The sequence below is a fragment of the Bufo bufo genome, chromosome 3 (genome assembly GCF_905171765.1).
Source record: "Bufo bufo chromosome 3, aBufBuf1.1, whole genome shotgun sequence".
Taxonomy (NCBI): domain Eukaryota; kingdom Metazoa; phylum Chordata; class Amphibia; order Anura; family Bufonidae; genus Bufo; species Bufo bufo.
The window spans coordinates 264,647,352-264,675,146 of NC_053391.1; the positions used below are offsets into that span (position 1 = coordinate 264,647,352).

General features: G+C 45.1%; 1 protein-coding gene across 4 annotated transcripts in view; it reads left to right on the plus strand.

Moving 5' to 3' along the window:
* Nucleotides 1–27,795, plus strand: part of MYO19 (myosin XIX) — a 1,002,409-nt gene that overhangs the window by 267,727 nt on the left and 706,887 nt on the right. For all 4 annotated transcript variants that reach the window (XR_005777529.1, XR_005777530.1, XM_040424125.1 and 1 more), the window contains exon 5: nucleotides 7,831–7,963. Coding sequence is in view for 2 of the 4 variants with exons in the window: in XM_040424125.1 (XP_040280059.1) it covers nucleotides 7,831–7,963 (133 nt within the window). In the remaining 2 variants the exon portion in view is untranslated. The remainder of the gene's footprint in view (nucleotides 1–7,830; nucleotides 7,964–27,795) is intronic.

Here is a 27,795-nt window from a genome sequence, read left to right on the forward strand (position 1 = left end):
ATCCCTCCAGGAACATCAACCCTGTTACAAATCTTTGTGTCATCATCAAAAAGACACACCTTACCGTCGAGGCCTTCTGCAATTTCGCTGATAAAGATATTAAACAATATGGGTCCCAGAACAGATCTCTGAGGTACCCCACTGGTAACAAGACCATGGTCTGAATATACTCCATTGACTACAACCCTCTGTTGTCTGTCCCTCAGCGACTGCCTAATCCATTCAACAATATGGGAGTCCACGTACAGCCTTAGGCCGAGTTCACACGAATGTGTGTGACCCGTGCTGCGGTCCGCAATGTACGATCGCCGGCCGTAGGTCAGCCGCATCGGATCGCGGACCCATTCACTTTAATGGGTCCGCGATCCGCCCGTTCCGCAAATAGATAGGACATTTTCTATCTTTTTGCTGAACGGAAGTACGGGACGCAACCCCACGGAAGCACTCCATAGTGCTTCCGAGTGGTCCTGTTACGTGCGGCTGTTCCGCAATTCCGGATTTGCGGACCCATTGAAGTGAATGGGTCCGCATCCGTGATGCGGAATGCACATGGAACTGTGGCCGTGTATTGCGGCCAGCAATTTGCGGCCCGCAATACGGCCACGGATCACACACGTTCGTGTGAACTAGGCCTTATTCTACATGATTAAAAAACTAATCTTTATTTCATGATGGAATAACCTTTGGATGGTAATATATTTTACTCAAAAAGCATTTTATATAAAAAAATCATTGATTTTTATCCATTCTGCCCGCCTGCCATGACGCCTGTTGCACGTGCGAGCAGGCACTATGCTTGCTTATCTCTCCAGTGCCGTACATGTACGGAGGTGGTATCAAAGGAGTTAAAGAAGAGGACCTGTCGCCACAAAATGCAGAGCAATCTGAAAAGAACCATGTTATAGATTAGGAGAAACTGAGCAGATTGCTTTATTTATTTTTTGTGGGAAAGATTCAGTAAAACCTGTAATTATTACATGTTTGCTTTTTTCCGCCTCCTTTAAACAGCATCAGTACAGGAGAGAGGTTTTATCAGTGATTGATGATGGGTGCATTTAAATGCTCCAAGGAGAAGCCGACTGTTGGGAAAGAAGCGTTCCCTCCTGACGGCTGCTCGATAAGTGGAGATGAAATGCTGCATTTAAATGCAACGATTACCTCCTCAGTATGAGGATGAGCTCTGTTCGCTGCTATCACTTGTCCCCATACAAAACAATTGCTCCCGGGCAGCAGAGTGCTGTTTAGACTGTACAATTTGCTGCTCGGGAACGATGATTTGAGGTTTCTGTACCTGATCATTTCACTTGAAGAATGAGTGTTTTGATCGTTCATGGGGTGATCTCCATTTCCTTTAGACTGGTATATTATTGGAAACGAGTGTTCATTCCTGATTTTCGGGCCGTGTAAATCCACCTTAACCCTTTCATGACTGGGCCATTTTTCACCTTTCTGCCCAAGTCATTTTTTAGCAAATCTGACATGTCATTTTACAGTGAGGTAACTATTTTGGTTGTTGAGATCTGCACACCTCTTGGAGGTGGGTGCTCATAGAGAAATAAGTAAATATGTAGGAGAAAATCTATGGCACACTACTTGATATTAAAGGTTGTAGTTTTATTCATTCATTTTGAACACTTTGTGTCACATTACATCCAATGTTATTTCAAGGCATAGCATGGAATTATATTCAGTAGTCCCGACTTTTCAGGTCAGTTATAACCTTTATCAAGGGATCTGGAAAATAATATTATAAATTAAATATAAATATTAGGTAACGCAATATGTGAAGCTAAGATCTGGAAATGAAAAAGGGGTTAATTTGTTAGAATATAGATATATGGCAGAGACTTATGATATAGTATGAGGTATATAAAAGCAGCGTGTGGTATACTCTCTGTAGTGTATTATGCATAATGTGGCATACAAAATGCCAAAACGTTGGGACTACTGTATATAATTCCATGCTATGCCTTGAAATAACATTGGATGTAATGTGACACAAAGTGTTTAAAATCAATGAATAAAACTACAACCTTTAATAACTTTACAGTGAGGAACAGAAGTATTTCAACACACTGCGATTTTGCAAGTTCTCCCACTTAGAAATCATGGCGGGGTCTGAAAATCGCATTGTATGATTTTTAACCCCGTACCGGTACGTCCTAAGTTTAAAAAAAGATTGCGGCGCTGGTCAATTGTGACAGGATGCCCGCTGAAATCATTCAGCGGGCATCCTGTCACAACTCCGGGGCAAGTTACCCCCCCGTTCGGCAAGTTACCTGTGGTTTACGGCGGCGATCAGGCGTGCCATCGGGTCCCCATGCGGCTGTATGGGGGACCCGATGGCATGGAAGGCATCGCGCTGCGTTCCGGTGATGAGCCTGTGAGATCCAGCCCCCTGGATCTCACAGGCCGGAAGCTGTATGAGTAATACACACAGTATTACTCATACAGCCAATGCATTCCAATACAGAAGTATTGGAATGCATTGTAAAGGGGATTAGAACCCCAAAAGTTCAAGTCCCAAAGTGGGACAAAAAAAAGTGAAAAAAAAAGTTGAAAAAATAAAGTTTTCCCCCCAAAAAATTAAGTTTCAAGTAAAAATAAACAAAAACGTAATTTTCCCCAAATAAAGTTAATAAAAATTGGTAAAAAATAGGGGGGGGGAAGTATACATATTAGTTATCGCCGCGTCCGTATCCACCAGCTCTATAAACTTATCACATGACCTAACCCCTCAGATGAACACCGTAAAATATAAAAAATAAAAACTGTACTAAATAAACCATTTTTTTGTCACCTTACATCACAAAAAGTACATCAGCAAGCGATCAAAAAGGCGTTTGCCCACCAAAATAGTACCAGTCTAACCCTAACCTCATCCCGCAAAAAATGAGCCCCTACCTGAGACAATCGCCCAAAAAATAAAAAAACTATGGCTCAGAATGTGGAGACACTAAAACATAATTTTTTTTGTTTTAAAAAAGCTCTTATTGTGTAAAACTTACATAAATAAAAAAAAAAGTATACATATTTGGTATCGCCGCGTTCGTATCGACCGGCTCTATGAAAATATCACATGGCCTAACCCCTCAGATGAACACTATAAAAAATAAAAAATTAAAACTGTGCTAAATAAACCATTTTTTGTCACCTTACATCACAAAAAGTGTAAAGCAAGCGATCAAAAAGTCATATGTACCCCAAAATAGTGCCAATAAAACCGTCATCTCATCCTGCAAAAATCATACCATACCCAAGGTAATCGCCCAAAAACTGAAAAAATTATGGCTCTCAGACTATAGAAACACTAAAATATGATTTTTTTGCTTTAAAAAAGAAATCATTGTGTAAAACTTACATAAATAAAAAGTATACATATTGGGTATCGCCGCATCCGTGACAACCTGGTCTATAAAAATATCACATGATCTAACCTGTCAGATGAATGTTGTAAATAAAAAATTAAAACGATGCCAAAACAGCTATTTCTTGTTATCTTGCCTCACAAAAAGTGTAACATAGAGCAACCAAAAATCATATGTACCCTAAACTAGTACCAACAATACTGCCACCCTATCCCGTAGTTTCTAAAATGGGGCCACTTTTTTGGAGTTTCTACTCTAGGGGTGCATCAGGGGGGCTTCAAATGGGACAAAAATAGTTTTTTGTATTAGTGTACTCTATTAATCGATAGAATACTCGATTACAAAAATTGTCGATAGCTGCAGCCCTACTGCAGTCTGTAAGAGACACCTAGGATTTGGAGGAGAAAAATAAGTAAAAATTTTTTCCATCAGACCTTAGGGCAGAACCCTATTCTTCATCGGACATCAGATCAGACGCTCATCAGAACCCCAATCCTCAGGAGACCCCCAAAATAAAATCTCTATTCTTAAAACGGACCGCCCCTAACCTTCATCAGCCTCAGGTCAGCCCCCCATCAGACTCCCTAGTTTTCATTGGCCGCAGATCAGATTCCTCCAGCCCCAATCAGACTCTGATCAGTCCCCAAATCAGCTTCAGATCAGACTCAGATTGGAACCCCCAGCCTCAGATCAGCTCCCCATCAGCCTCACATCGGAACTACATCAGACCTCAGATCAGACATTAAAATAAATAAACTTACTTTGCTTTCTCCGGACAGTGCTTCAGATCCAGGACTTGCCGCTTGGCACACCGCTTCTTCCAGGTCCTGCCCTGCTCTACGTCCTGACGCTGTGTGCGTTCAGGAGACTGTGCACAGTGGTACCCGGAAGAATACCATGAAGAGTGAGTACAGCCAGCGCAACGCTGCCCTCACCTCCCCGTTCCACCCGCATGCTGATGACCGCTTCCATAATGAAAGCGGTCAATTACCATTCGGACTATAAGATCCACTGCCACTTTCCCCCACTTTTGGATGGGAAAAGTGTGTCTTACACCCAAATCATTCTCTATAAATGACTCTACCAATGTTACTTGCCCTAGGACATATAATGCATGTAGATTATTACTACCCAGAAGCATAACTTTGCATTTATCCACATTGAACCTCATTTGCCAAGTTGATTTCCAAATTCTCATGGGCACGTTTATTAAGACCAGCGTTTTAGACTCCAGTTTTAACAAGGTGCAGTCCTCTTCTTACTTCGGCAGATCCACTGCCGCTTCTAAATGTAAGCTTCCTAGTTGTCTTACATTTAGACCATTTAGACCATTTTCTACGCCTAAACCAGGCGTAGAAAATGATAAATGGGACGGGCCTGCCGGCCCATCCCCTTCCTCACCGAAGTGGGGAGAAGTCACAGATTGCGTCGCAAACGCCTGTCCAAGCCAGCTTGTAGTTTACGGACATGTTCCATCGACTGCACAGTACTACATAATTTGCTGTCATCTGTAAAAAATAGAAACAGTACTATTAAAGGGGTTGTCCAGACTTTTGCTATTGATGACCTATCCTCAGGATAGGTCATCAATTTCAGACTGGCGGAGGCACCCCCGCCAGTCAGCTTTATGAGGAGACGGCGTAGGCAGGGCACACCTGCTATCTCCCTTCTCTTTTCCTTTCTGCTGCTGCTGCTGTCTATTGCAAAGACCATAGACAGCAGCGGCGAACAGGAAGGTAGAAGTCAGATGGCATGTGTACACTAAATACAGCTGATCGGCAAGGTTGCCAGTTGTGAGCCCAGCGCCCCGGTCTCATATTGATGACCTATCCTGAGGATAGTGGAAAAAAAGCAAATTGACGGCAGCATCTCCAGAAGTGAAATTTATTCTCAGTGGGTCCATAAAAAACAGGTGCAACATTTCGACTAGCAAGTAGTAGTAGTCTTTATCAATCATACATATAGAGTGAATATAGACAATATATATCATACATAGTGCGGCCTCTAAGCGACATCTACCAATGGTGATCCAACGTTATTCAGACAAACACCTGTTCATTAAAACTCAGCAATGTGGTTTATCTTTCATGTGTGTGTCACATAAATGACCCAATAAAAAGACCACAAGGGGGGCGGTAGCTTACGGAACACCTGCATCATGCACATCCACGCTAGCGTCTCATTGATCCAAATGCGCATGCCCGAATTGTCCTCCTCGCGCGAGAATGCATAATAGTCACATGTCCTGATCGCGGTCACCTGTCCGAACAAGTCATCAAAACATAATCACATGACCGGACATATGTCCGGATCACGTGATTTATCACCGCTCATATGACCGCAAGGTGCGTCTCTATTACTATAGAAACCAACCATAAATCATAACAAAGGATCTATACAGAAATCATAGTTAGATCAAACATTGTTAAGCCACTCCTTGTACTCTGAGGGCATATGTTGAGCGGTCTAGGGGCACATATTAAATATGATGTTAGCACTCACATCGCAGTAACAAGTTAACCCGTGCATGACAGGCGTTCCGAATGCCACTTTCCCAATATAAAAGAGAAAAATACTATAAAATTAAAATCAACTCAATTATACTTAATTGGCTATATACTGATGATGGCATTTAATCAATACCACTTACATTGAGTTCTATGTTCAAACCATGGGGTTGTAAGGTTCTTAAAGTATAGATCCACCTTAATTCTTTCTTAAAATCATCTCCCTGTCACCACCTCTCCTCAGTTTGCCCACTGAATCAATCACTCAAAATCTCAATTGATTGATTGAGTGGCCACTCTCCACAAAATGTTTGGCCACTGGTTTGTCGACAATTCTTTTCCGAATCGTACATTTATGCTTATTAATTCTCTCCCTTTTTGTCTCTCCAACATACGTCAAACTACATGGACACTGTATCGTGTAGATCACGTCCTTGGATCTACATGTATAATATCCATTAACCCTGCACATATATCCTGTGTATGGGTGCGAAAAGGTTCCCTCTTTGATCATATTACCACAATTGCAGCATACCAAACAGGGGAAATTGCCCTTTTTTTGAGAATAGGTCATTGACAGTAAAAGCACGGACAACCCCTTTAATTGCATTTTCGATATCGTTGATAAATAATAAGGGACCCAGCACTGAACCTTAGGTTATGCCACCTTTCATCTGGAACCATTCAGAATAGGAATCACTGACCACAACTCTCTGGACACTGTCCTTCAGCCAGTTTTCAATCCAATTACAAACTATATGTTCTAGGCCTATACTTTCTGAATATGGGCACCACATCTGCCTTGTGCCAGAGAATCTCTAAAAATGATAAACAGGTATAGGGCAATAACTGATCTGAGTTCCTGACCACTCCTTACTAGTACGGTGCTGCCCGGATCTTTAAAGATGGCGTGTGCTCCTGCTGTTTCATATAGCAGACACCCGCAGATCATGTCCGGACGTATCCGGAAGCGTGCACTTCTGGGTATGCTACGGCTTCCCTGTGTGGCGATTGGAGCCGGAGCTTGTATGCAGCAGCCCCTGTCATAGAGAGCGACAGGAGGCTGCTTCATAGTGTTTCATTTGAAGCCCTTGTCTGTACCTGGGCTCCATAAAAAAAAACTAGTACATTTCTCCAATGCTGGTTTAGGCGTAGAAAATGGTCTAAGTGTAAGACAGAAAGAAAATTGTCTTACATTTAGAATTGGCAGTAGATGCGCTGACGTTATGGAGAAGTCTGCACTTCTACATAATTTTGGCGATCCACAGCCAGTGCAGGGGCTTAAGACCGGTGTATAAAACGCCAATAATAATAAATTTGCCCCTAAAAATTTAAATCACCTCCCTTTACCAATTTTACATAAAAAATGTAAACAATAAAAAAAAATGAACAGGTTTCCAAAAATGTCTGAGCTATTAAAATTCTAAAAATTCCTCTGCGATGAAGGCTGTAACAGAAAAAATTTAATAAAAAATTCACAGTTCTTTAGTCACCTCTTTCCCCCCTTCCTTCCCAAGAAAAAAATATTTGAATAACTGGTCAAAAAGTCATACATACAGTACCACAAAAATAAAAACCTACAGTTAATCCTTAAAAAAACAGGCCCTCATACAGCCATACAGCTCTGGTGATGGGTAACGCAAGGGAGGCTTGTTCCCGTTGCTGCCTGCTATTGGCTGACCTATTTCCCCCCCCCCCCAATGGGTCCCTGGCTGTTTTGATCCCCGTGATCCGTGATGGGTAGATGCAGTGGCAGCCGTGTGAGAAGCAGGAGCGGGGTACGTATAACCTGTATGAGGGGCCAAGGCATTAGGGGGGGCGTTATAGGGGCTGGATAGCCACTTTAATGGATCTTTTCTTTGCATTGCTGGAATATATCTGTGAAATAATGATCCTTGATAGATGTTATAAGATTGAGAAGAAATTTCTGAAATGGTTTATATTTCTTTTTATAGACATGGACAACTCGATGCCTAATGAAGTTTTATACTGCAGTTTCTTCTGCTAGTGTGTTGCAAGAATCCAACAAGACAGTGGAAAGAATTGAGAGTAAAGTTCTTGATTCCAATCCTGTTTTGGAAGCATTCGGTAAACATGTACTTTGTTCTCATTTATGTATCAGGCTAAGGCTACTTTCACACTTGCATTGTTGTTTTCCGGTATTGAGATCCGGCTGAGGATCTCAATACAGGACAAAAACTTTTCCATTTAGTCCTCATGCATTCTGAATGGAAAGAGATCCGATTAGGATGCATCAGGATGTCTTCCGTTCCGGCATCATTCTGTTTTGTGTCTGTTCAAAAAAAGCGGATCCGGCAGTGAAAACAATGCAAGTCAACGGTGACGGATCCCATTGACTTTTAATGTATTTAGTGATGGATCCGTTGTTTTTCATTTTGATTTTACAAAACCACTTCCTAACGGAACATATGCATCCTGATGTGCAAAATCAAAATGGATCAGTTTAATTCTGGTATTGAGATCCTTTGCCGGATCTCAATACTGGAATTAACAACCAAAGTGAGAAAGTAGCCTTATTTATCTTGCCTTTGTTTTCGGATTTTACTGTGAATATAGAAAAAATACATATAATAAATAATATAAATTAATAATTATGATTATTAATCTTATACTGTGGTGTGGATCCAGATAGAAACCAAGTTTTCCACAACTGCACTTACAGGAGAGTGTCCCTGCCCCCAGGACAGGAAACAACGCAGGAGCACATGATTTAAAAGGCCTCCTCCCCTTACCTATTCAGTCGTTGTTTTCTGTCCTCGGGATGCGTAGGAACCTCTCCTGCAGTGCCAGGAATGTATGTTTATTTCGCCTAGCCTTGCTTCTTCCCCACATTAGGTGGGAGGACTGGTGCAGGGAACGGGTACCCCGGGGACGCCCTACCTCCCTTACCCATTCCTCGGAGTAAGACCTGCGTGCAGGCATCCTCAGGCTTGCAATATTCCCAGGTAAGGGGAAATTGCGCAGGATCCTGACCCGTGATGTCACCAGGCAAGATTCTCCTTGGGCAAGAGAATCTTGCATTAATGCGGCGGCTTCCGGGGATGTTAAGAGCGTGACTGCAGAATCATTCAAATGCGATAAGCCGGCTTAGCAAGCGTGCGCTTACCGCCTGCAGTCATGCTTGCCCCTGTGGATACTGATGCCGCAAGAAAGTCTGGAGATCCCGCTGCCTCTGCCCTCAGCTCGGTAAGGCTCCTCCCCTGGGGGACTTATTTCTGATATCCTTTGTGTCTTTTAGTCTGCTCCTTGGGTATTATTGGTGGCAGTGAAATTCCACCCTGGTGAAAGTGGTAGCTTTTTAAATATTCATGGCCCTATAGCCTTTTTTTAAATTTAAATCTTTGGGCACTGAGAACATGGCACCTAAACCAGCCAGTGGCAATTCAGGACACAGAAAGTGCGCCATCTGCAGGAAGTCCTTTTCCTCTAAATCTAAAAAATTATGTCAGAAGTGCACCGAAAAAGTGGTTACAGAGGAGTCTCCTTCCTTTCTTGATTCCATAAGAGCTATGATTATGGAGGATGTTAATGCGGCAGTGGACTAAAAAATTGCACCACAATCCCCACTTCCATCCAAGTCTCAGAGATCCCATACTTCTGAGGTGGCATTTGATCTTGATGAGGGAGAATTAATATCTGATCTGGACAATGCTTCCTCAGATGACGGCTCGGGTAGACCTTTGTTTCTCTCGGAAGAAACAGATGGTCTTCTAAAGACCATTAGAGCCACCATGGATATTGAAGATGTAAAGGAAGCTCACTCCATTCAGGATCAGATGTTCCAGGGTCTGGAAGAAAGAAGGGTCTTCCCGATCCATAATAACATTTAAGTGTCTGATATTCAAAGAGTGTAGAGATTCTGAAAGGAGAATGGCTGTAACAAACTCCTTTAAAAGAAAATATCATTTTGCAGAGACGGAGTTTAATCTTTGGGACAAGGCACCAAAGGTTGATTCCCCAGTTGCCCACATTTCTAAAAAAAACTCTCTCCCATTTCAAGATATGGGACTCTTACGAGATCCCATGGACAAGAAACCGGAGAGTCTATAAAAAAAAAAATTGGGAGACAAATACGGCTATGTTGCGCCCTAGTATTGCTTCTACCTGTACAGCCAGAACACTGTCTGTCTTGCTTAATCAGTTAGAGGACCACTTAGCTGCGGGTACCCCAAGGGAAGAAATCTTAGCCTCTTTGCCTATTTTTAAAAAAAAGCTTCAAATTTTTCGGTCATGGTCAGGTGACGCAAGTTCAAAAAGCCATCTATGGTAGATAGATTGTTTGGCTCAGGGTTAGATGATATCCTAGAGAAGGGCTCAGGGTTAGATGATATCCTAGAGAAGGCCTCTGATAAGAAAAAAGGATTACCTTTGGAAAGCCGTTATTTTCATCAGAGTCGATCCTTTCAGATCCAGAAAAGAACAAGACTGGATCATAAGAAGAAAGAAAGATCAAGGAAGTGGCAGCTGTCATGGTCTTACCTGCTTGCTGCTCTCCTTCGTTTGACATGTGCTGGCGGCCATCTTGGGTCCTGGGTTTCTTGTAGCCTTCCACCCTGCGGCTCCTCCTTCCCCTGGGAGGAGCTGGATGCCTAGCTCATATATATAGGAGGTCTGTGGCTTCAGTTCCTTGCTTGGTCCTCTTGTGTTCACATGCTTCTAAGACTGCTGCTGCTTCTGGTTCCTGATCCTGGCTTCGTCTGACTACCCTGCTGGTTCCTGATCCTGGCTTCGTCTGACTACCCTGCTGGTTCCTGATCCTGGCTTCGTCTGACTACCCTGCTGGTTCCTGATCCTGGCTTCGTCTGACTACCCTTCTGGTTCCTGACCTCTGGCTTCGCAAAGACTCTGCTCGGTTTCACCATCCGTTTGGACTTTTGCTTTACAGCTTTATTTTCAATAAAGCCTTCTTATTTTCACTTATCTCTTGTTGTACGTCTGGTTCATGGTTCCGTGACATTAGGACCAAGCCATGAATTCTGACGGTACAGGGCCATCCTCGCTACCCACGCTGGTTGCCAGACTTGATCAGCAGGATCACCTGTTGGGTCGGTTCGCTGTGGCGTTGCAAACCCTGCTTGAACGCACGGCTCATTTCGCTCCCGTTGCCGATGGGTCGGTTGTCGCTCCTGGGCTCGCTCCTACTGCCGCTCCGGTTGTTGCGCCAAAGTCTACCCCGACACCTGTTGTTGCGCCTGCGGTGTTTCGGGGTATGACCGGTTCTGCCCCTCTTCCACAGCGCTTTGGGGGAGAGCCAACTCAGTGCCGAGGTTTCCTTAACCAGGTGGGCATTTATTTCGAGTTGCTGCCACATGCCTTTCCTACTGAGAGATCAAAGGTGGGCTTCTTGATCTCGCTGCTCTCGGACAAGGCCTTGGCCTGGGCCAGCCCTTTATGGGAGAACAACAATCCGGTGGTTGCCGAGTTTTCCGGTTTTGTTGCTTCTCTTCGGAAGGTATTCGATGTGCCGGCTCGTGCTGCCTCTGCTGCGAAGCTCCTTATGTCCATCAGACAGGGTTCACGATCCGTAGCTGAATACGCCATTGAGTTTCGTACCCTGGCAGCAGAGGTGGGCTGGAATAATGAGGCTCTGGTCGCTGCTTTCTCTCATGGTCTCTCGGATGCCTTGAAGGATGAGGTTGCAGCTAAGGACCTACCAGTTGAGCTCGAGTCTCTTATTTCTTTCCTGATTTTGATTGACACCAGACTCAGGGAGAGACCTTCCTTTAAGGAGAACCTGCGGAGGTCTTCTAACAGATTGGTGCCTACGTTTGCTGTCCCACCCGTGCCTCCCTCTCCTCCCACGCCTCCTGGGGATGACTTGTCTGGGGGTGAACCCATGCAGCTGGGGTTTGCTCGCCTGTCCGAGGGGGAGAGGGCACTCCGAAGACGCGAGGGCCGATGCATGTACTGTGGTCTCGGTGGGCATTTTCGGTTGGCATGTCCGAACCGTCCGGGAAACGCTCGTACCCTGAGATCCTGTCGGGGGCAGATCTTGGGTGGAGTCTCCTCGTCCCCGGTTTCCCGTGTTGACAAACCACTGATCACTGTTGTCCTCTCCTGGGTCGGGGGCTCGGTGACGACCCAGGCGTTGGTGGACTCTGGTGCTGGTGGTTTGTTCATTGATAGTGTGTTCGCTGCCGCCAATTCCATTCCTCTGCAGGCTCGAGGTTCCCCACTGGCTCTTGAGGCGATAGACGGCAGACCCCTTCTGCCGCCACACGTGACTCATGAGACCCTTCCAGTGGGGATAGCCATTGGTGCCGTTCACAGAGAGTCGGTCTGCCTCCAGGTTATTTCGTCTCCACACTACTCGGTGGTCTTGGGGTACCCCTGGCTCCAGAAGCATAATCCGACTTTCGATTGGAGATCGGTCGAGATCCTCTCGTGGTCACCGCAGTGTGGGGCTAGTTGCATCCATGGGTCTGTCAAGTTGCTGTGTACTTCCTCGGACTCTCTGTTGCCTCCTGAATACGAGGAGTACCGGGATGTATTCGATAAGGTGCGCGCGGTTGCCCTACCTCCGCACCGCCCATACGATTGTGCCATAGAGTTACAATCTGGTGCCGTTCCTCCTCGTGGCAAAGTCTATCCACTGTCGGTAGCGGAGAATGAGGCCATGGAGGAGTACGTGAGGGAGGCGCTTTCACGCGGACACATTCGCAAATCTTCGTCCCCGGCAGGGGCTGGATTTTTCTTTGTGAAAAAGAAGGGCGGTGAGTTGAGGCCTTGCATCGATTACAGGGGTCTCAATCGCATCACGATCAAGAACGCTTACCCGATACCCTTGATTTCCGAGCTGTTCGATCGCCTTAAAGGGGCCACGGTCTTTACCAAACTCGACCTGAGGGCGGCATATAACCTGGTAAGGATCAAGGCGGGCGATGAGTGGAAGACCGCGTTTAACACCAGGACCGGTCATTACGAATCCTTGGTTATGCCCTTTGGGTTGTGCAATGCGCCCGCAGTCTTTCAGGAATTCATCAACGATGTTTTCCGTGACCTGTTGCAGCAGTGTGTGGTAGTCTATTTGGATGACATCTTGGTATATTCTGAATCCATGGAGGCCCACATTCTGGATGTCAGACGAGTGTTGCAACGGTTACGAGAGAACAAGCTGTTCGGTAAGCTTGAGAAATGCGAATTTCACCGATCCCAGGTAACCTTCTTAGGTTACATAATTTCCGCTGAGGGGTTCTCCATGGATCCTGAGAAGGTTTCGGCTGTCTTACAGTGGCCCCAGCCCAGTGGTCTTCGTTCCCTGCAGCGCTTTTTGGGCTTCGCCAATTATTATCGGAAGTTCATCAGGGACTTTTCCATGCTGGCCAAGCCTCTCACGGATCTGACCAGGAAGGGCAGTAATTCCCAGGTCTGGCCGCTCGAGGCCATCCGAGCTTTTGAGGCCCTAAAGTCTGCCTTTGTGTCGGCTCCGATTCTGTCGCATCCCAACCCTGGGTTGCCCTTTGTCCTCGAGGTGGACGCGTCTGAGACGGGAGTAGGCGCCCTTCTGTCTCAGCGTAGAACACCAGAGGGTCCTCTGCTTCCTTGTGGGTTTTACTCCCGGAAACTGTCTTCCGCGGAGTGCAACTATCAGATTGGTGACAGGGAGTTATTGGCCATCGTGCAGGCCCTTAAAGAATGGAGGCACTTGCTCGAGGGTTCGGTGGTTCCGGTTCTCATCCTGACGGACCACAAGAATCTGACCTACCTTTCTGAGGCCAAGAGATTGACACCACGTCAGGCCAGATGGGCTCTGTTCTTGTCACGTTTTAATTACGTGGTCTCCTACCTACCCGGTTCCAAGAACATCAGGGCGGATGCCTTATCACGGCAGTACTCCGAGCTGTCCAGGGAGGAGTCGATTCCGACTTCGGTCATACCTCCGAATCAGATCCTGGCCGCCATTCGCACCAGCCTGACCTCTCCCCTGGGTGAGCAGATTTTGGCGGCTCAATCTGGTGCTCCCTCTGGGAGACCCAACGGCAGATGTTTTGTGCCTGAGGAGTTGCGCACTCGGTTGTTGCGAACCTACCATAACTCCAAGACCGCGGGGCATCCTGGAAAGAATCAGCTGTCCTGGGCTGTTTCACGTCTGTTCTGGTGGCCTTCCCTACGTTCCGACATCGCCGCATATGTAGCGGCATGCTCCGTTTGTGCCCAGAGTAAGTCCCCTCGGCACCTTCCGTTGGGCCTTCTGCAACCCATAGCCACCGGGGAGCGCCCATGGTCACACCTGGGGATGGATTTCATTGTGGACCTCCCTGCATCCCGAGGCCATACGGTCATTCTCATGATTGTGGATCGGTTTTCCAAAATGTGCCACTGTGTTCCTCTCAAGAAGTTACCCTCTGCACAAGAGTTGGCCACGATTTTTGCCAGGGAGGTCTTCCGGTTGCACGGTTTGCCTAAGGAGATTGTGTCGGATCGGGGGAGTCAGTTTGTGTCCAGGTTCTGGCGCGCCTTTTGCTCCCAGTTGGGGATTCATCTCTCCTTCTCCTCGGCCTACCACCCTCAGTCCAATGGGGCCGCAGAACGATCCAATCAGGCCTTGGAGCAATTCCTTCGTTGCTATGTCTCCGATCACCAAGACAATTGGGTTGACCTCCTGCCTTGGGCTGAGTTTGCCAGGAACACAGCGGTGAACTCTTCCTCTGGGACGTCTCCCTTCATGGCCAATTATGGGTTCCAACCTGCCGTGTTACCGGAGGTATTCTCTCCCCAGGATATTCCGGCTGTGGAGGATCACCTTTCCGTCCTACGTGCTTCTTGGGTACAGATCCAGAAGTCCCTTGAGGTCTCTGCGCAGCGCCAGAGATTCCAGGCTGATCGCAGACGAGCGCCTGCTCCTTCCTACCAGGTCGGAGACCGTGTATGGTTGTCCACCCGCAACCTCAACCTTCGAGTGCCCACTCCCAAGCTGGCGCCTCGCTTTGTTGGTCCCTTCCGAGTGCTTCGCAGGGTAAACCCGGTAGCCTATGCCCTTGCGCTTCCTCCTGGCATGCGGATCTCCAACGTGTTTCATGTCTCCCTGTTGAAACCACTGGTGTGTAATCGTTTCACTTCCTCGGTTCCTCGGCCTCGTCCGGTCCAAGTGGGCAATCGTGAGGAATATGAGGTGAGCAATATCCTGGACTCACGCCTGGTCCGCGGTCGGTTGCAGTTTTTGGTCCATTGGCGTGGTTATGGTCCAGAGGAGCGTTCCTGGGTTCCCTCCGCAGATGTCCATGCTCCTGCCTTGCTCCGAGCCTTCCACGCACGCTTCCCTCAGAAACCGTTTTGTGCTCCGCGGAGGAGGGGCCCTTGAGGGGGAGGTACTGTCATGGTCTTACCTGCTTGCTGCTCTCCTTCGTTTGACATGTGCTGGCGGCCATCTTGGGTCCTGGGTTTCTTGTAGCCTTCCACCCTGCGGCTCCTCCTTCCCCTGGGAGGAGCTGGATGCCTAGCTCATATATATAGGAGGTCTGTGGCTTCAGTTCCTTGCTTGGTCCTCTTGTGTTCACATGCTTCTAAGACTGCTGCTGCTTCTGGTTCCTGATCCTGGCTTCGTCTGACTACCCTGCTGGTTCCTGATCCTGGCTTCGTCTGACTACCCTGCTGGTTCCTGATCCTGGCTTCGTCTGACTACCCTGCTGGTTCCTGATCCTGGCTTCGTCTGACTACCCTTCTGGTTCCTGACCTCTGGCTTCGCAAAGACTCTGCTCGGTTTCACCATCCGTTTGGACTTTTGCTTTACAGCTTTATTTTCAATAAAGCCTTCTTATTTTCACTTATCTCTTGTTGTACGTCTGGTTCATGGTTCCGTGACAGCAGCCTTCTAGGTGTAGAGGAAGAGGATTCTTATTTAATCCTGAGAGCTCCTCCCATCCCACCGAATGACGCCCCAGGTCAGGTAGGAGGCAGGTTAACAGGCTTAACCTCACCCTGGGAACAAATAGGAGCCTCCCTGTGGGTACTAACTACCAGGGCTGTGCAGTCGGTAGATAAATGGTCCGACTCCGACTCCTAAGTTTTTGGTACTTCCGACTCCTCTGTATTTAATATGCAAATGTATTTTATACATTCCTTGAAGGAAAGAAAGGCAACGTACATGTCATTACCGCAGAACTACTGGCTAGGAAGCCGCTGCCTTCTCCTTTGTGTGCTGATCTTCTGCTGAAGATAGGGCAGTGGGAGGATCCAGGAAGGGGCAGGGGAAGGGGCATTTATTTTAAAAAATGATTTCCCTAGTAGAATCCCATAGTCATGTTTAAAGTTTAAGCTAACAATCTGAGTTTACAAGTTTTTATAGCCTTAGCTGAATGACAGCAGTTTTTCAAATGGTTTACAGCTTCAGTCTTGAACTATTGACTATCCATCCCCTTCAGTTATACAAGTGTCTCTAGTCCTGCAAAAAACATATTTACTTAATCAGTTATCAGTGAGAGGCTAGGTTAACCATGGGCGTTGCGTTCCCTGTAACAGCGGAACACAACACAATGGAAAGTATAAGTATTGCCGCTCCTTAACTGTGCGTTGCATGCCATATAGTGAAGCATATGAAAAGCATGCTTCTTCATGGTCACTTAACGTGTTCGTTTTGCGGTAACGTGACGCACTGCATGCATTGGCCTTTATTCTTACAGTACAGAAGTACCGTATTTTTTGCAAAAGTGGGGGAAAAATAGAAGTGCATCTTATGGGGGCGAATGCTGCGACCGTCCGGTGAATAGGCTGAGAGGGAGGAGGGGCTGGGGGCTGGCATCTGTTTCTGTAATGGCAGCGGGGCCCGGTGCAGTCACTGTATTCTACTACACCGGGCCCCGCTCACTGTAGTATACGGTAATCATATCTAACTTGTGGGTATTGTTAAAGTATTCCAATCATCTTAAATCTAGCGCTGTACTACTTACTACTAACTTCTTGGCAGTCAGGAGGCCGGGTGGGCGCTCGTGGCGTAGCTCACTACGTCACATGCCTGCTCCGCCCACTTTATGAATGAAGCAGGCCCCGGGCCCCGCTGCCATTACAGAAACAGATGCCGGCCCCCATTCACTACACAGGGACACTGTTATGGGGGGGATCTGTGGATGACACATAAGATAAGATGCTATATATAGGTCATCCACAGATGCCCCCACAATGATCCCCCATAACAGTGCCACCCACATATGCCCCCATAATAGTGCCACCCACATATGCCCCCATAACAGTCTCACCCACAGATGCACCCATAACAGTGCCACCCACAGATGCCCCCATAACAGTGCCACCCACAGATGCCCCCATAACAGTGCCATTCACAGATGCCCCCATAACAGTGCCATCCACAGATGCCCCCATAACAGTGCCATCCACAGATGCTCCCATAACAGTGTCATCCACAGACCACCATTAGTTCAAAAGCACACCTTTTGGTTCAAATTTTTTATTATATTATTTTCCTCCTCAAAAACCTAGGTGCGTCTTATGGGCAGGTGCGTCTTATAGGGCGAAAAATACGGTAATTAATTATAACTTTTTGTGAATTGGGACATTTAACCACCTCCGGACCGCCTAACGCAGGATCGCGTTCCGGAGGTGGCAGCGCTGCGCAGAGACGCGAGATTTCGCTCAAAGCCGACCCGCGCATGCGCATCGCGGGCCGGCAAAAGTTAGAGGACAAGTTCATCACCAGCCTGCCAGCCAATGATCGTTGCTGGCAGGCTGGCGATTAAAAAAAAAACGAATCACAATCCATCTAACACATCATATTAGTAATTATGATGTGTTAAATGGCTTGTCTGCTCCTCTGCTGGTCCTTTTCGTCGGTTGGTTCCAGCAGAGGAGCAGAGATCACTGTGAGTACCCACCAAACACCACACATAGCCCCAGATCACCCCCATCATCCGAATTAACCCCTTGATCACCCCTTGATCGCCCCCTGTCAATCACCTAGTGAAAGGAAAAAAGTGATCAGTGTAAACTGTCATTTTTTTTTTCCACTGGTATTGACTGTTAGGTTTTAGGATAGTTTAGGCCCCTTGGTTAGGTAGTTTAACGTCAGTTAGCGCCCAGCCCACCGCACCGCAGTCACTGATTCGCTGATTAGCGTATCGCTAATCAGCATTTGTACTTTTATAGTATCTGTAAGTGATCAAAACTGATCACAGTCAGATCTATAAAAGTATTAGTGTCACCTTAGTTCGCCCTCCACCCAAAACGCAGTGTTTGCCCGATCAGGCCTGATCGGTCGCCAACACGTGCGTTCACCCACGCCCGCCCCGCCGCAGTGACACAAAATATTATATTTTTTGATCACTGCAAAATCACTTTCCAAGCGCTGCGGCGATAAAAAAAAAATCTGTTTTGATATTTTTTATCAACCGCAGCGGCCTCCGGTACTTCGCTAGCCTCCCCTTTGTAAGACAGGCTTGCTTTTTTTCTAGGGTAGTCTCAGGGAATACCCCTAAATTTAGTAGTCCAAATGGCAAACAGGGGGTATTCTTCTAAAGAGGCCTACAGGATTCTGACCCAGTCGGATGAGGAATGGGAACCCTCATCTGACGAATCTAGCGGGTCAGAATATGAACCTGTAGAGAGCAGTGGCAGTCTGACCCAAAGTTCGGACGAGGAGGTTGAGGTCCCTAATAGCACCAGGCGTACCAGGCCCCGTGTCGCTAGACCACAGGTTGTGCAGGATCCGTTTCAAGGGCAGCAGAGTGGGGCTGGCGCTGTCGGATCACGTGGTGAGGCATACACCAGCAGCGCAGCCCTCCCTGGACCTAGTACCAGCACTGCCGTACAACATGGTGAACTGGCGAGCACCAGAAGGGCAGTTGAAGCTGGTACGGTGGCACGTGCAATAGTTACCCCGTCGCAGCCACCGCAAAGACAGGCCCGTAGAGTCCCTGAGGTGCTGGCAAACCCTGATTGGCAGTCACCAACTTCAGCCGCACCTGTAGTTCCCCCTTTCACCGCTCAGTCTGGAGTTCGGGTTGAGACAGCTCAGATCGGTTCGGCCCTGGGATTTTTTGAGCTGTTCTTGACTGCGGAGCTCTTGGACTTAGTCGTGGCAGAGACAAACCGGTATGCCACACAATTTATATCCGCCAACCCAGGAAGCTATTATGCCCAGCCTTTCCGGTGGAAACCAGTCCAAGTTTCCGAAATAAAATTTTTTCTGGGCCTTCTCCTCAACATGGGCCTGACAAAAAAGCATGAATTGCGGTCATATTGGTCCACGAACCCGATTCATCACATGCCCATGTTCTCTGCTGCTATGTCCAGGGCACGTTTTGAGACCATCCTGCGTTTCCTGCATTTTAGCGACAACAGCACCTCTCGACCCAGATGCCACCCAGCTTTTGACCGGCTCCACAAAATTCGGCCCCTCATAGACCACTTCAACCAGAAATTTGCAGATTTGTATACCCCCGAGCAAAACATCTGCGTAGACGAGTCCCTAATACATTTTACCGGGCGCCTTGGCTTCAAACAATACATCCCAAGCAAGAGTGCCCAGTATGGGGTCAAATTGTATAAGCTCTGTGAAAGGGCCACAGGCTATACCCACAAATTTCGGATCTATGAGGGAAAAGATCAGACCCTGGAGCCAGTCGGTTGCCCTGACTACCTGGGGAGCAGTGGGAAGATAGTCTGGGACTTGGTGTCACCCTTATTTGGCAAGGGGTACCATCTTTATGTGGACAATTTTTACACAAGTGTGGCCCTCTTCAGGCATTTGTTCCTAGAACAGATTGGCTGCTGTGGCACCGCGCGAACTAGTCGCGTGGGCTTCCCCCAACGGCTCGTTACCACCCGTCTTGCAAGGGGGGAGAGGGCTGCCTTGTGTAACGAAGAACTGCTCGCGGTGAAATGGAGAGACAAGCGTGACGTTTACATGCTCTCCTCCATTCACGCAGACACGACCATACAAATTGAAAGGGCAACCCGTGTCATTGAAAAGCCCCTCTCAGTCCACGACTATAATGCGCTCATGGGAGGGGTGGACTTCAATGACCAGATGTTGGCTCCCTATTTAGTTTCCCGACGCACCAGACGCTGGTATAAGAAGGTGTCTGTATATTTGATTCAATTGGCGATGTACAATAGTTTTGTTCTCTACAGTAAGGCTGGGAGAACGGGATCCTTTCTCAAATTTCAGGAAGAGATCATCGAGAACCTCCTGTATCCAGGAGGTTCCGTGGCCCCATCCACCAGTGTAGTGAGCCGTCTACACGAGCGACATTTACCCAGTGTCGTTCCTGGTACCTCAACCCAACCGTCACCCCGAAAAAGATGTCGTGTCTGTAGCAGGAGTGGAATAAGGCGTGACACCCGCTATTTCTGTCCTGACTGTCCTGACCACCCTACCCTATGCTTTGGAGAGTGTTTCCAGAAGTACCACACCCAGGTACACTTAGCATACGGATTGCATCTCACAGGACAGGCACACAGGGCTATTAGGGCCCTTTTACTCACAGCTGCTGCAAACCTCTCCTTTCACCTGGGATAAAGTGCATAACGTACTTCGCCACATCTTTGTGCGATTTGCGCTTTGCACATTGTCCCATGGGGAAGGAGAGGTTTGTTCTATAAAGGTAAAAAAACAAAAACAAAAAAAATCACAGGTAAGTAAAAAAGTTAACGTTCAGTTCAAAAAGTAAAAAAAAAGTTGCGGCCTGTTTTTTTCTTTTTTGTTTTGTTTTTTTTACCTTCCAGGTGGACCAACCGATCGACTAGCTGCAGCACTGATGTGCATTCTGACAGAAGCATTGCGCTGCTGTCAGATTACACACAAGTCGGTGTATGCGGCGCTGCAACACGAGATTTCTCCTCTGCAGTAAAAGATACATTTGCCTAGGTATATGAGCTGAGGAGGTGGCGGTGTTCATATACTTTGGCAAACACTTTGTATATATATAAAAAAAAAAATTCCCGGCAATGATTTATTCATCCACATCGATGGATGTGAATGGAGAAATCTGGTTTGCCAGGGCATACGGGCTAAGTGGGTATGGATTTTGGGCGGAGCTCCTATGTCCTGGCAGACGCCTTTCCCCTCCTTTTTTTTTTTTTTTGGCAGAGATTTTTTCATCCACATTGATCGATGCGAATGAAGAAATCTGTGCCGTTCATTTTTTCTTTCAGCCCAGAGGCTGAACGGAAAAAAAAATCTCATTACCCTTATGCTCAATATAAGGAGAATAGCAGAAACTCCTAATGCTGGCCATACATGTAATGATTGCGGAGACCCTCAAATGCCAGGGCAGTACAAACACCCCACAAATGACCCCATTTTGGAAAGAAGACACCCCAAGGTATTCGTTGAGGGGCATATTGAGTCCATGAAAGATTGAAATTTTTGTCTCAAGTTAGCGGAAAGGGAGACTTTGTGAGAAAAAACCCCAAAAAAATCAATTTCCGCTAACTTGTGCCCAAAAATTTATTCTCTATGAACTCGCCATGCCCCTCATTGAATACCTTGGGGTGTCTTCTTTCCAAAATGGGGTCACATGTGGGGTATTTATACTGCCCTGGCTTTTTAGGGGCCCTAAAGCGTGAGAAGAAGTCTGGGATCCAAATGTCTAAAAATGCCCTCCTAAAAGGAATGTGGGCCCCTTTGCACATCTAGGCTGCAAAAAATTGTCACACATGTGGTATCTCCGTACTCAGGAGAAGTTGGGCAATGTGTTTTGGGGTGTCATTTTACATATACCCATGCTGGGTGAGAGAAATATCTTGGCAAAAGACAACTTTTCCCATTTTTTTATGCAAAGTTGGCATTTGACCAAGATATTTATCTCACCCAGCATGGGTATATGTAAAATGACACCCCAAAACACATTGCCCAACTTCTCCTGAGTACGGAGATACCAGATGTGTGACACTTTTTTGCAGCCTAGGTGGGCAAAGGTGCCCACATTCCAAAGAGCACCTTTCGGATTTCACCGGCCATTTTTTACAGATTTTGATTTCAAACTACTTACCACACATTTGGGCCCCTAGAATGCCAGGGCAGTATAACTACCCCACAAGTGACCCCATTTTGGAAAGAAGACACCCCAAGGTATTCCGTGAGGGGCATGACGAGTTCCTAGAATTTTTTATTTTTTGTCACAAGTTAGTGGAAAATGATGATTTTTTTTTTTCTTACAAAGTCTCATATTCCACTAACTTGTGACAAAAAATAAAAACTTCTATGAACTCACTATGCCCATCAGCGAATACCTTGGGGTGTCTTCTTTCCAAAATGGGGTCACTTGTGGGGTGTTTGTACTGTCTGGCCATTGTAGAACCTCAGGAAACATGACAGGTGCTCAGAAAGTCAGAGCTGCTTCAAAAAGCGGAAATTCGCATTTTTGTACCATAGTTTGTAAACGCTATAACTTTTACCCAAACTTTTTTTTTTATCAAAGACATGTAGAACAATAAATTTTGAGAAAAATTTATATATGGATGTAGTTTTTTTTTGCAAAATTTTACAACTGAAAGTGAAAAATTTCATTTTTTTGCAAAAAAATCGTTAAATTTCGATTAATAACAAAAAAAGTAAAAATGTCAGCAGCAATGAAATACCGTAATAGAGTAATGAGCGAGCACTCATACACTTGGCAACCAAATTGACATGTGCAGAAAATATTTATTATATCCCCATAAAATACAAGTAATAAAATTTATAAGAACAATGTAGCAATAATATACAACATTACAGTCACATATTGTGGTAGATATGATCAACACTATATTCATATGACTCAATAGTGTCGATAAATTCAATAATATATATCACACCAAGAAACTTTAAGTATATGCTGTTATTTGGGAAAGAGGGGGTATTATCTTTTAGCGCTCTATCCCAATTTGGGAAACTGAATGTCACTGAAAATGTTGTAGGTGTATTCACTGGGAGCGCAATATGTTCATAAAGTGTCCACAGGAATCCTGATAATGTGAAAAGTCTCTTATAGCATATCCTTTTAAGCTCGATATGAGCTTTGGATTGGAGAAAACTTTAAATCGATGTTTGGCTTACCGTCTAGCGTCTGCTGTCTCCCTATTGCTTCAATGGAGCTTTAAATATTTGCCGGCTTATTCAGTCGCTCCATACAGCAAGCTGGTTTAAATTTCGCAGGAGTTCCAAAGATCGCAGGAGTTGCCACTCTGTTCCGCAATTTCCTTTGGTGCAGCTTTCGACGATAAGAATAGTTAATCCTTTACTGTAGAGATTTTCTTCTGTATGGCCATACAGTATTATCGGAGGCTTTTCAATGCAGGTACATCACTTGTTTCACCATACGCGTTACGGGTAGATTCACTCTCCCTTCCTCAGTGGTCAAGTGTCTGCCTGCTCTGCCTCCATTTTTATCCATTCCTTTGATTGCTTCCCAAATCTCGGACACCTGTTGTTCATGCTACTCCCAGTTTGCAAGGGAATCCTCCCACATAATCAAGGGATAATTCTATACAGCCTTGATTTATAAAAAAAAAAAAAAATATTTTTTTTTTTTTCCTTTTTTTTCTTTTCCTCTTGCAGTTTCCATGCGTTTTTTATGCGTTTTTTGGGGACACATGCGTTTTTTGGCCCAGATGTCCCAATTGGTGTGATATATCATTATGTGAAATATAAACTTGATATCTGATTGCCAACACTTATAAAATGACTTTTTATAATAAAATATTATTAAACAAATTTTCAAGATTAAAATATCAATATAAAAATATAAAACAATAAATAATAAATGTGAGGAATCTTGAAAGTTTCATAGGAATCCTAGAGTTTGATACAATTATTCGGATTTGATAGAGAAAGAAGGGTGGGTATCTCGGAGCCAAGGACACGCTGCAGCGCCGATAGACGGCCTAGCATGCGACGTGCCGTCGGCCTCGAGACATCCAACCTACATAAATCCAAAAATTTCCAACTCCGAATTAAGGCCTTTCGGTTGTAGAGATCCAAATTCATAAATGCGTCTGGATTCTATCCTAGACATTTGTCTGATAAAATCACCGCCTCTCCAGTGTTTCTCCACCTTCTCCAGTGCCGTAAACACCAGACTTGATGGATCCTGATTATGCATCTCTTTATAATGTTTAGATAGGGAATGTTTATCGTACCCCTTCCTGATGTTGGCAATATGTTCGGCCACTCTTTTTTTGAATGGCCTCTTGGTACGTCCTATATATTGTCTGTTACAGGGGCACTGGAGAAGGTAGATAACTCCACTGGAGTCACATGTAAGACAATCTTCTATCTCCCAATTATAGTTGTTCTGAGTCGAGGGGACATTAGTCGTCAGGCGGGGTTTTTTATTCATTCTACAACCCATACACCTTCCACATTTATAAAAACCCTTCAAACTCAGCCAAGTTCCTGAAAAACTCAACTTATTCGGTTTCCACGGTTTTACGGTAGGGGCCACCTTGATACCTAGATTGGGTGCCCTAGTGAAGGTAATCGTCGGAACAGTCGGGAGTAAGTGTCCCACAATTTTGTCATTCAACACATGGTGCCAATGGGTTTTAATAATTTTCTGAATCTTCCTATAATTCTCATTAAATGGAAGAACAACTCTCATGGCTTCTTTATTTAGTGTTTTATCTTCCTCATTATCCATCTCATTTTTATCTTTATTGTCCTCCTTATTAAAGAACTCTCTTCTATCTAATTTCCTAATTTGGTTGAGTGACTCCTCCACTAAGTTTTCAGGATATTCCTTCTCAATAAATTGTCTTTTCATCTCAATGGCTTCCATCTCAAAAGTATGTCCCTCTGTGCAGTTCCGCTTAATCCTACGGAACTGACCAGAGGGAACATTTGTCAGCCATTTCGGCAGGTGACAGCTAGAAAAATCGATATAACTATTTCTAGCTGTGGATTTACAAAATGTCTCACATATATATTTATTATCAGATTGTGTGATTAATAAATCCAAGAATTCGGTGCTCTCCTGTATGTTTGAGGTAAAGACCAGATTTAAATTATTAATATTGATTGTTTCTAGGAATTTTTCCAATTCTTCTTTACTCTTTTTCCAGATGAAGATCACATCATCTATATAACGGCGCCACAGGGCCAGATCCGTCCCCAGCCTTGGCTTGATGTGGTTATATTCCCACTCGGCCAAGAATAAATTAGCATAGCTGGGGGCGAATCTGGTCCCCATGGCGGTACCCCGCTTCTGCAGGAAGAATCCCCCCTCAAAAAAGAAGTAGTTGTGGCTCAGGATATACTCTATTCCTTTCGTTATAAACTCTTTTTTTATTGCTCCATACGAGCCATCTCTTATTAATTGCATTTTTACAGCATCAATTCCTTGCTGATGTTCAATCACAGTATAAAGTGACTGAACATCAAGTGTACCCATAATCCATCCAGTCTGGACATCTAAGTTTTCCAGAATCTGTATGATTTGGGTCGTATCTTTAATATAGGAATTGGTTTTCTTGACTATTGGCTGTAACTGTACGTCTATATATTTGGACAGGTTGGATGTGATAGATCCAATCCCTGAGACGATAGGGCGTCCTGGGGGATCATTCGGATTTTTGTGCACTTTGGGCAGACAGTAGAAGCATGGTAGCCTCCTCTGTGTGCCCAAAATGAAATCCAGTTCCTGCTGTGATATCGTACCATTATCCAATCCGTCCATACTGTATCTCCTGAGCTCCAACTCAAATCTCTCAAGGGGGTCTCCCCCCAATTTTTGATAGGTCTCCCCATCTGAGAGTTGTCGGAGACATTCCCTATTATAATTAATTGTGTCCATCACCACTACCGCACCTCCCTTATCCGCGGGGCGTATAGTGATGGAGTGGTTTTTTTGTAGTAGTTTCAATGCCTCAAACTCTCCTCTGGTAAGATTGTTTGTGGCTCTTGGTCTAGCTTTTAGTTTGCAAATATCTTCCTCTACACACTTCTGAAAGGCTCCTATTTCTTTACTGATTTCACTCCTTGGGAACATATTTGATTTATTTTTTAGGAGGTTTTTGTTAGGGTTTTTTGTCTTTTTTACGTTTTTTTCAACTATCACTTTCTCATTCCTCACAATTGGATTTTTGATAAAATATTTTTTGAGGCAGATATTCCTTATTAGTTTTTGTACTCCTATATACGTAGAGAATTTATCCATCTTATTGGTGGGGGCAAACTTCAGACCTTTCTCTAACAGATTATTTTGGGTTTTAGTCAGGGTGGTTGAACTTAAGTTAATTATTGCGCTGAGATCCGTTGCTAGTGATGTCTTTTGTGATATGTGTCTCTTCCTCTTACTTCGTCTTGTCTTTCTGACCCTCCTCTGTGTCTTGAGTGTTGGTATCTTACTTGTTCTATGTGGTTCATCTTTTGGGGTGCATGGTGATCCTGTCTCTGTGATATGTGATGTTGTCCCTTCCCTGTGTTCTGGTATTGATAAGTGCTCTTGGGTCTTAAATTGTAGTGATGTGTCGGTGATTCTAAACTGTGATTGGGAGGTGTCCTTTCTCTGTGCCGTATTCGTGCTCTGTGATGTGCTGGGGTATGATCTAAAAAATGCCGATCAGACAGCTCCTCATATCTGTTTGTTACAGAGATTGAGTAGCTGTCTGATAAGCCCTGCCGATCCCTATCCCCTTCCCTTTTCTTCCCTTTTGGGATCTCATTCTGTGATAAGGGAATTTGTTCCCCAGATCTTTCACCCTGGTGATTTCTCTGTGTATTCTGGTGTTTTTTAGTTTTTTTATTAATGATCTCACTCTCAATTTTATCTAATCCACTACAGAGTCTTTGTTGCCACATTTCAAATTCACTATTTCTAGAGAATTTTTCAAGGTGGTCTTTTAATTTTCCAATTTTTTGATTCAGCACTTCCAATAGTGCTGTTCTCCTTTTTATTATGAGTTGCATGAGTGAAATGGAACAGGAGAATTGTAATCTGTTCCATTCCACCTCAAACTCCTCATCCAGGAGATCTTGTGCTGGGGTTTTATTCAAAATTAACCCCTTAGGAATTTTACCATGCTCTATATACTGCTGTAGAGACCTTATCTCCCAATACTGTCTGAGTTGTTTCTGTAGCAGTCCCTCTAATTCTCTAAAGACATCTGCCATAGCTTTATCGCTACTAAAAACATCATCCTGCATATCATCAAATTTAAAATTTTCTGCTTTCGCCTTTTTGCTTTCAATGTGGTGCCAAATGTCCATAATCTACTGTAAAGGAGCTCACACACAGGGGTGAATAGTGCGTACAAAAAATAGTGGTAGGTTGTGGTGGCTCACTAGCAAGTAGTTAAGGTATGGTGCTGCAAGCTCATATAGAGGGAATCACCCCACCCTCTCTTAAAGGCAAATGTAGTAATAGAGTAATGAGCGAGCACTCATACACTTGGCAACCAAATTGACATGAGCAGAAAATATTTATTATATCCCCATAAAATACAAGTAATAAAATTTATAAGAACAATGTAGCAATAATATACAACATTACAGTCACATATTGTGGTAGATATGATCAACACTATATTCATATGACTCAATAGTGTCGATAAATTCAATAATATATATCACACCAAGAAACTTCAAGTATATGCTGTTATTTGGGAAAGAGGGGGTATTATCTTTTAGCGCTCTATCCCAATTTGGGAAACTGAATGTCACTGAAAATGTTGTAGGTGTATTCACTGGGAGCGCAATATGTTCATAAAGTGTCCACAGGAATCCTGATAATGTGAAAAGTCTCTTATAGCATATCCTTTTAAGCTCGATATGAGCTTTGGATTGGAGAAAACTTTAAATCGATGTTTGGCTTACCGTCTAGCGTCTGCTGTCTCCCTATTGCTTCAATGGAGCTTTAAATATTTGCGGGCTTATTCAGTCGCTCCATACAGCAAGCTGGTTTAAATTTCGCAGGAGTTCCAAAGATCGCAGGAGTTGCCACTCTGTTCCGCAATTTCCTTTGGTGCAG